Source organism: Rhamphochromis sp. 'chilingali' (assembly GCF_963969265.1).
Source record: "Rhamphochromis sp. 'chilingali' genome assembly, chromosome: 2".
Taxonomy (NCBI): domain Eukaryota; kingdom Metazoa; phylum Chordata; class Actinopteri; order Cichliformes; family Cichlidae; genus Rhamphochromis; species Rhamphochromis sp. 'chilingali'.
The window spans coordinates 8,516,209-8,526,136 of record NC_137930.1 but is presented as its reverse complement, the minus strand read 5'-3'; the positions used below and the strand labels follow the sequence as shown (position 1 = coordinate 8,526,136).

The following is a 9,928-nucleotide window of genomic DNA, read 5'->3' as shown; positions in this document are numbered from 1 at the left end:
ATACGAGAGTGGTAAATGGACTGGTTCTTATATAGCACTTTTCTACTCATCTGAGCACTCAAAGCGCTTTACACAACTTGTGCATTCACCCATTCACACCCATTCGCACAAGCACATCTTTCTAAGTGCTTCATAGCTAACATTCACACACATTCATACTCATTCATACACACATTAGCCAATGAAGAGAAGATATATATATATATATAATACATATATATACATTCTATGTGTGAACCTGCTTTCATCTGTAAAGAATATATAATTCCCCGCTCGCCCCTGCGGGCGGTCAGTCCTTCAAGCTCGGGTCCTCTACCAGAGGCCTGGGAGCTTGAGGGTCCTTAGCTGTTCCTAGGACTGCGCTCTTCTGGACAGAGATCTCAGATGTTGTTCCTGGGATCTGCTTGAGCCACCTGCCTAGTTTGGGAGTCACCGCACCTAGTGCTCCGATTATCACTGGGACCACTGTTACCTTCACCTTCCACATTTTCTCGAGCTCTTCTCTGAGCCCTTGGTATTTCTCGAGCTTCTCGTGTTCCTTCTTTCTGATGTTGCTGTCATTGGGAACCGCTACGTCTATCACTGCGGCCGTCTTCTTCTGGTTGTCTACCACCACTATGTCTGGTTGGTTAGCCACCACAATTTTGTCTGTCTGTATCTGGAAGTCCCACAGTATCTTAGCTCGGTCATTCTCCACCACCCTAGGGGGCGTCTTCCATTTTGACCTCGGCACTTCCAGGCCGTATTTGGCACAGATGTTCCTGTATACTACTGGCTACCTGGGGTCTTGTCTGATGTGATAAACCCCAGCCTCTATGGATCTTGTGCTCAGAGCTTGTTCCTGTGCTGCCATGATTAGTGCCTCTGTGCTGTCTTTCAGTCCGGCTTTGTCCAGCCACTGGTAGGATTTCTGGATGTCAGCCACCTCTGCTATCTGCCAGTGGTACATACCGTGCAGGGGCCTGTCCTTCCATGATGGTTCCTCCTCTTCCTCCTCATTCTTGGGTTTCTGCTGCCTGAGGTATTCACTGGGCACTCGGTCAGTTGGGGCCATCTTCCCAATGTATTCTTGGATGTTCGTTGTCTCATCCTGGACTGTGGTGCTGACACTCACCAGTCCCCGGCCTCCTTCCTTCCGCTTAGCATACAGCCTCAGGGTGCTGGATTTGGAGTTAAACCCTCCATGCATGGTCAGGAGCTTCTTTGTCTTGATGTCAGTGGCTTCTGTCTCCTCCTTTGGCCAACTTCCCAGCAGGGTACCTGATCATGGGCAGGGCGTAGGTGTTGATAGCCCGGATCTTGTTCTTACCGTTCAGCTGACTTCTCAGTACTTGCCTGACCCTCTGGAGGTACTTGGTGGTTGCAGCTTTTCTAGCAGCCTCTTCATGGTTCCCATTTACCTGTGGGTTCCCCAGGTACCATGGCTCAGGGGGTTGGGAAGCGCATCTGTAATCGGAAGGTCGCCGGTTCGATCCCCGGGCTCTCTGTCCTGGTCATTGTGTCCTTGGGCAAGACACTTTACCCTATCGCCTACTGGTGTTGGCCAGAGGGGCCGATGGCGCGATATGGCAGCCTCGCTTCTGTCAGTCTACCCCAGGGCAGCTGTGGCTACAACCGTAGCTTGCCTCCACCAGTGTGTGAATGTGAGAGTGAATGAATAGTGGCATTGTAAAGCGCTTGGGTGCCTTGAAAAGCGCTATATAAATCCAATCCATTATTATTATTATTGTAGCTGTCCTCTATGTCTACAATGTTGCCTTCTGGTAGTTCGATCCCTTCAGTTCTGAATACGTTCCTTCTCTTTGTTATCATCCGACTACATTTCCCTTCCCTTCTGAGGGTCCTTGAGGATCAGGACTGTGCAGCGTTCGGTTAGCCATTCTGGGTGTCTCTCGTCAACTAGCAGCTGGTTCATTTGTGCTGCCAGGTGCTCGTGGAGTGCAGTCAGCTTCTTCAGCCAGTAGGCGTGAACCATGTCTGGGCTTGGTGCTGTCCAACTCTTCATACTGGAGACTCTTTCTTGGATGTCTGCCACTGTGATGGTTACTGGACCCTGTTCGGGGAGGTTGCTGTGGTCTGCCCTCAGATCCATTAGCCGCTGAGCATTGCCGTTATGGGTTGCATCCTTCTCCCATATGCTCTTCCAGTATTGCTCCGTCTCCAGGTTTGGTGGTGCTGTTCTCATATTGTTCCCCTGCCACTGAGAGTACACCTTGGCTGGTTCTGTGGAGAACAGCTGGTTTATTCTCCTGCCTTCGACCTTTCAATGTCAGAGGCTGAACTCAATGTTCTATCCATTTAGCATCACCTCCCTAATTGTCTGAACCTCTGGAGGGCAGCACGGTGGTTAGCACTGTTGCCTCACAGCAAGGAGGTCCTGAGTTTAATTTGACCATCAGACCAGGGTTCCTCTGTGTGTAGTTTGCATGTTCTCCCTGTGTTTGCGTCAGTTCTCCCTGGGTACTCCGGCTTCCTCCCACAGTCCAAAGACATGCAGTTGGTGGGGATAGGTTAATTGATCAATCTAAATTGCCCATAGGTGGGAATTCTGGAGTGAGTGTGAATGCTGGTCCGTCTCTGTGTGTTAGCCCTGCGACAGACTGGCGACCTGTCCAGGGTATACCCCGCCTCTCGCCCTATGACAGCTGGGATAGGCTCCAGCGCCCCCTGCGCCCCTGAAAAGGACAAGTGGAAGCAAATGGATCAGTGTATCCTATACTAAAGGAGGTTACAAACAAAGTACTTAAGGATTTAAAAAAAAAATAATATTATTAATATATTATTAAAAGAACTTAACCAGCTGTCATTATGGCTACCATGCAGATAATTCCAAGTCACTTATCTCAGTTAGCAACCTTCCCCAAGCATATTTGACTATTTTTCTGCACCTCTAGCCTTGCTGAGCACTCAGAGTGCTTTTACACTACTTTTATGACTTTGACAATATAGCTTAAAATGTGTTTAAATAAAAAAGAGCATTAGTTGTTTCTCAAGGAATAAAAAAAATAAGTAGATAAGAATTCAAGGCAATTAATTGTTTATTTTAAGTACCAACACTTAGTAAAGCAGCAAATTTAAAATGCATCCCTGATCATTTCTAGCTGACCCCATTGGAAAAAAATAAATAGCAAAGTCACACTAAACACAGAATATGAACAATGTATATAGTATGATAAATAGATTAAAACAGGATGATATTGTATTTTTTAAATAGAACCTTCTTTATTTATTGTATGTGCATACTGGTGAGAAATAAATAACTTAGTCCATTCTTATGGAACTCCAAAGTGTTCACAATTAAATAAATAAATAAGTCATGATGAAATAAATAACTATGTGAATAAATAAGACACAGATATGTAATGTGAGAATGATATTGTGAAATCATGGAACACATCTTGAAAAAAATGCTCATTATTGTGAAATATATTGCATTCTGCTATATAAATTTACTTGTTATTGTGAAATATTATTTCATGGTCATTATTTTTCACAATAACAGAGATTATTCCTGAGGCATTTTATTTATTTCCAGCCGTTTTTATTCCAAAATGTCCTTTTTTCAAAGTCAGTCTTTATTTCAAAATCCCGTTTTTCCCGATGGTCTATTTATTTCATAATGCGACTTTTCAGCAGAATGACTTTGTCTGTCAATCAATGTAAGTGGGCTGGACCTTTGCACCTATTGGCTTATCGTTTTCCATCGACTAGTTTTCCTGGATACCGCCTCCGCGGACGGCTAATACAGCTAGCAACAGCGTGCTAGGTCAAAAGTCACGGAGGATGGCGGACTGGTGTGAACTTCAGCCAGTTCTGCTCATTTAAGCAAATCAGATAGAGAGGGATCATTTACCTGTAGATACTGTTTTGAGTCGTTTAGATGTTTCTGAAATGCCCGGATGATAATTGCTCTTCAACATGTTAGCATCGATGACAGCATTGTCGAAGGTTTAAGATCAATTCAGCACCGTGTTCGTTTGGAATACGCCGAGGAAGAACAGTCTTCAAATGTTGGCCGTCCACGTCTTGAAATCCCAGTGCAGCACTCAGGACTTTAGTGCTGTCCGGGATAACCATCGAGGTAATTGTCGATACGTTTTCTGTGTCTCCGAGCACAATTAGGAGGGAAATGACGGAGGAAGGTCTAAGGTAAATTTATGCTGTAATTGAGCACCTGTGTGATTCTGTACACAGCATTGTTTAGATGTTGACCTTAATTATGACGTTTGACAATGAATTATTATCGCTTACTTTTTTTTTGTTACGGTCTAAACTAAGTGGGGCAGCTACGGCTAAAGCTATCGGCGCCATCTCGGCGTTGAGACACGTTTAGCAGTGTTCGCTGTTAGTGTGTTAACTCGGAGACTGGGGGCAGTGGAGCCTGTAGGAACCTTTTACACAGAGAGTAGACCCACCAGCTTTCCACAGTCTACTTACTTATCACATCTTGTTAGACAACAGGGTCATTAGTGCTTTAAATAGTACATAGTTGAATGTTTCATTGCTGTTTGCAGTTGATTGTTCTCTGATAACGCATAACAAGGTTGATGTTAAATAGCGAGTTTATTGAAATGGTTTTGTCTATTTCAGCAGCATTATAGATATCATACTTTCTCTGGTGTCTTCGGTAAAGCTAAAACAAGAATACATTTACATCCTTGGTTCTTTCAGCATTAATTGGAAAACTTTGAGATATGAAAAAATGTTTTATGTGCAGAAAATCTGATAGGAATTCTTCTATTGGAGATGTGGATTTGGATTCAAAAGTGCTGGACATTCAGTGGCCGACTGCAGAATGATGATGGGACATCTACGATCCAGAGGCATATACATTCAAAGTAAGCTGATATTGTTAAAATATCCAAACATCAGTTTCCGGCCTGGAAAGCATGTGTCAGTGTGGCCTTGATGTGATATTTTAATGTAGGCATCAAAAATGACTAGCATCTTCTTATCACTGTTACGCAGTTATGTTCCTGTTTGAACCAGTCTGTACACGATTCTCTCTCCTCACTAAATCTGTACAGCACCTGGATACTTACCTGACACAATGATGATCTGTCCCATATGCATTAGTGTTTACAATACAGTCTTTTTGTAGTTGTTAGTACTAAGACATGATCTGTTTGTTAATCAGGATTTCGACTGATGGATTCAATGAGACGAGTCAATCCAGAAGGGGTCAAGATGCGACGGTTATCTATTAAGACTGCAAGGCGTTTTCAGTACAGTGTATCAGCAGCAAATCACCTTTGGCATATAGATGGAAATCAGCATTGAGCGCCTGTGGAGGGATGTATATGAAAACATCTTCATCCAGCTGGAGATTCAAGGACTGCTCAACCCTGGTGAAAGAATGCACTTGTTTGCTCTGCACAGATGCTTTTTGCATCACATTCAACATCATCTTCAGTCATTCCAGGAAGCATGGAATCAGCATGGACTCAGAAAAGCAAACAACCATTCACCCCTGCACCTCTGGTTGCTGCTGTGGAGCAGGGAAATTATTTTACTGCTATTGTTAAATAATCATCATTATTACCATTGCATTAATAATATAATCTGGAGTTTATATTGCATTCAGGGGTTGAACAGTGTGTGTCTTTCAGAAAGGCTAAAAGTCACAGGCTGACAGGAAACAGGCTTGCAGAGAGTTTGCAGAAGCAGGAAGTTATTTTGAGCAGCAGGCTAAGACGAGGCTTTAACAATGTAACAGATAGCTTTAAGATGGCCTTAAGATGTTTATGATGATGTTAATTTTGTATTTCAGATGCAGTTATAACTATTGTGTACACAGTGCATATCTGTGCTTATTAAAGAGTTGGAGCTCGGTCAATTAATTGGGGGTTGGAAGCTTTGTTCGGCGCGATGTCCGGACAATCTATTGTGCAAGTGACTTGGAGCCATAGAAGGAATTGCAATACATGCTTACAAAACACTTATATCAGGTCATTTTATATTAAGGTTTTAAGTAGAGGTTCTTGGTTAAAACATTTATTTAGTAGAAGACATACATATAGTCTCAGTGAGCCTCTGGTCTGGTGAAAGGTCAGAAGTGCAACAGGTGAATTGAGAAAGAGCATTTGAGGACGAGACACAGACAGTTAGTAGGTGAAGAGGTGACACAGAGAGCATGTGAGGTCAACATACACACACACATGAGTTAGATTTATTTAGAGGAGAGATTAGTCATGTCTCGGTAAGAAAGAGGAACAATTCACTTTAAGACAAGAACGGAAACTACCAGCCATGAAAATAGAAGATGATCTTCTGGGTTAAAAGTCATTGTGGTGTTGATCTGATCTATGTATAAAATGTATCTGTGACGCATGAAGGGGCGTCAGTAAATCAAACCCTGATGCTATAAAATATCTGTTTATGCTTTGATTAAGTCGAAGATTAATTCCTGTCTGTGTACAGATTATTCTTCCCACACGTGTGTATTCATTAAAATCATTGTTTGACCAAGACCTTCTGGACCAAGGGTGGTTTGTACTCTCCTTCCTCAATTTTGAACCTTAACACTGCACAGAAAGGAGGGACAAGATTTGTCACAGGTACATGACTATTTGATCCATATTTGTTCTTGTATGTAGAACTCTGCTATCTGTAGTGGAGATGAGTTTTTCTACTGTGCAAGTTGGTGTACCAAAAATCTTTTTCCTGCAAGTGGAAATGTCTCCCAAGCCATTCTCTCCTTTTATCCCACCTGTCAGGTATAGATGGCAATACTTTAAACAAAGTTAAATTTGTTATACCTGAAGAGAACCAATCCTGACCTAGAATGGGTGAATGAATAATTAGTTGGTAGCCAATGCCTAAGCAACTCACATAGGCCCTGGCAGACTCAATAAGTCCATCTAGGAACAGCTGCAGGAAACAGCTCTTCAGTTTAGATTTAAAACATGTGCATGCTCTTTCAGGTTGATGAGGATTATGGTGTGGACTGGACAGGACCACATAATCGCTGCCCATCAAATGAGATCACCATTCCTGAGATTCAGCTCCCACATGCACTGAATGAACAAGACCCTGCTGTGCTACCAATACTTCAAAATCACTTGTAGAAAGACACTATCACATTTAATCAGTTTCTATGTCAGGAGGATTTTTTTTAAAATTTCTACATCTATGGCTTTGTAGCTAATACTGACTCAAAACAGCATAACCAATTTCATTTTCAACAAAACAGTGAGTGGCTATAAAACAGGATTTGTTTTATACAGCTGTCACTTTAATGATATTCATCTCTTGGTTGGATATACAGTACATGTCAACTCTGAGCAGATTTAATACAATGAACACAGTACAGTAGTGTAACATCTTAATTCAAATAATTTTTTCTAGAAATGTTTTTGTACCAGTAGCGAGTATAAACAAAACATACTGTGTAATTTATAATGTACAGTGAACAACTGAGTTTGATATCTTAACTCTTCATCAGTTTATATTAAAAAAGCCATAAATGCACACCTGTACTCTGTATTTTTCACTGTCAAGTGTATTAAAAAGAACTAGAACTCACTAGATTGTCTGTTTCTTTGAACACTGAATACAGTAATGTGATGCAAGAAAGAAGAAATGGTCTAATCTTACCATGTGGTTATGGAATCAATCGTAAACCAGACCAAAACCTGAGTCAGTAGAGTTGAGACACACCTGAATGTCCATTAGAAATGACTCATAGGTACAGTAGTGTGCGGGAAGGCGTAGTACTTCAAAACCGGTGGAAGACTTTGGAAGACTGCTGTTGACCACTTCCACAGTCATTTCTCTCGGTAGGACTTCCCATCCTGTCCAAAACTCGATGAGGGCTTTTTGTTGTGCACAAGATGCTGCAACAGAAGATTGTTTTAAACTATAATGACATCCTATATTCATTACTTTGAATCTTTTATGGAAAAATACCATAAAAGATGACCACTTACATACAGGGCACCAGACATTTTTGCCCCACTCAAATTACTGTTGTAGCTGTTATAGATATCATGTTAACAAAGCTAAAAGTAGTCTACATACAATTCTAGTGCAACTGATAATGCCACCACTCTTTTTATGTATTGCATGGAGCAAATAACAAAACAAAATTATACTATAGTGTACTTTGTTAATGACCCAAGATCGCTGGACTGTATGTAATTTACCAAAGTATAATCAGAGAAAACCAATGGCAAAATACCTATCGCAGCAGACTTACCATTTTCAATGAAGGATCGAAGGTAACCTGCCACTCTGCATTTATCCTCGAGAGCATTCCTCTTCTTCCTCATCTTCATCTTCTGTGGCAGGCCACAGTCATTTTATAGCTTTACTTATCTTGTATCAGCAACATTAGGTGTATTTTTATTAAATGTAACCCAGCTGTTTAACTAACCCAAGCATATAAAATAGTATATTGGTGTTTTGTGTCAACAATTAACGTTCATCCTTCATAAATTAACCTTTACTATTCAGATGTTAAAAGATGTGACCTGACCTTACCTCACAACAGGGAGCAGTCTCTGATTCCCTTGGTAAGAAAAGAGGAATGATGTCTGATCTTTCTGTCAGAAGCGGCCATACCATGGTTTCCTTAAGCCCTTTCCTCAGCTGCTTGACTTGACGACTTGTTTGTGTTATGACCTACAACGGTGAGACCAAACCAAAACTGAAGTTGGAGTCTGTAAAGTGACACACACTTTAAATGTTAAATATTTAAAGAACATCCACTGTACTAGTAAAAGCATTTTCAAATTATACCCACTTACAAAATCACTACGTTGAACTAAAATTGCTTTCTTTTCTTTCACATAGATTACTTGTCTTCCATATTAGCACAGAACATAAGCCACTTTAAAACAGTCATGAATAACTATTACCTACAACAATGTAAATAGTAATACAGACATTAACCCAGAAGACAATTATTTTCTCTTACCTAATTTATAGAATTCTTTGTTATGATAAAAAACAGTATTAAAAAAAATCTGTGACTGAACTGATTAAAAAGCTCATTTTTGGCAGACAGACAGACTAACCAAGCAATAATAACATATCGTTACTTACCCTGAACAGCGTTTCGTGGAGTGGAGCTAGCTGTGATAGCGTTAGCATTTGCTAACGTTAACACTGCGTTTGTGATGAGAACTTGGACCAGGTACCACTTCATCTCCAGTACACTGCTGCAATACTCAGACTGAGGTGAAGACGTTCAATCTAAGCGGTTAGCAAGTTCTCTGAGTAACTCAGAAACGGACTTGTTTCCTGCAGCCATGCCCTTCACAAGAATTGATACACCTGTAACGTTATTCGCGCCCAGTGTTTTGCATTTGTCGGTGCCTTAAGTTTATTTTGAGCTGCATACTGCCGCCAGCTGCATAGGAGACGCATTGCACCATTAAACCTAAATCGACATGTGCTATCCGGTTGTTCAGTGATGACGCGACGAATCCTACTTCCGGGTCTAAAGTAGTCTGCGTTTAATCCGGTTGTTCAGTGATGACGCGACGAATCCTACTTCCGGGTCTAAAGTAGTCTGCGTTTAATATGGCTTTTGTGTTGTTAACATGTTTAATGTTATGTATTTTCTTCTATTTAGTCTCAAAAAGCTCCTAAAACAGTCAGTGATCACTGTTGACCTCCCTCGGCTTTTATTACCACTAATCATTTATTTAAGCTCAGTTTTTAAAACTAGCTACAGCCCAGCCCATGCAGCAGTATATGAATGACTAACCTCGTATTGTGGATGGATTATCTCAGTTGTTCTCCTGGCTGAAGTCTGGTCCTTTTACAGCATCCTGCCATGCGATTACATTTGTTCCTGACCACCGAGAACACTCACGTTAACTTTTATCGAGTGGAAAAAAAGTTAGCTTGTTTATATTATGCTAACATAGCTGTGTCGCTAGCGGTCACGTAGCACATCATTATATACCAGCTAGCCAAACTT

At 41.3% G+C, this 9,928-nt stretch overlaps 1 protein-coding gene and 1 long non-coding RNA gene across 4 annotated transcripts; one reads left to right on the top strand and one right to left on the bottom strand.

The window, feature by feature from the left end:
• Nucleotides 1-3,729: 3,729 nt before the first annotated feature.
• On the top strand, nucleotides 3,730-7,059 carry LOC308389984. The gene is made up of 4 exons (XR_013970376.1): nucleotides 3,730-4,081; nucleotides 4,718-4,838; nucleotides 5,138-6,557; nucleotides 6,924-7,059. It is a non-coding gene; the product is annotated as an uncharacterized lncRNA (long non-coding RNA).
• A 552-nt stretch (nucleotides 7,060-7,611) lies between these two features.
• LOC308389971 (uncharacterized protein) lies at nucleotides 7,612-9,386 on the bottom strand (the record flags this gene model as incomplete). Of its 3 annotated transcripts, none has more annotated exons than XM_080871605.1 (4): nucleotides 9,046-9,385; nucleotides 8,482-8,622; nucleotides 8,198-8,276; nucleotides 7,612-7,835 (listed from the first exon to the last, which is right to left on the bottom strand). In XM_080871605.1, exons 1-4 carry the CDS (start codon nucleotides 9,091-9,093, stop codon nucleotides 7,612-7,614), a joined length of 492 nt encoding a protein of 163 aa, XP_080727731.1. In that variant the 5' UTR covers nucleotides 9,094-9,385. The 3 variants fall into 3 exon arrangements, 2 of the variants coding, with proteins under 2 accessions (XP_080727731.1, XP_080727730.1); XM_080871604.1 differs by having other exon boundaries at nucleotides 8,198-8,279; nucleotides 9,046-9,384; XR_013970374.1 differs by having other exon boundaries at nucleotides 7,700-7,835; nucleotides 8,198-8,279; nucleotides 8,482-8,660; nucleotides 9,046-9,386.
• Nucleotides 9,387-9,928: the final 542 nt, after the last annotated feature.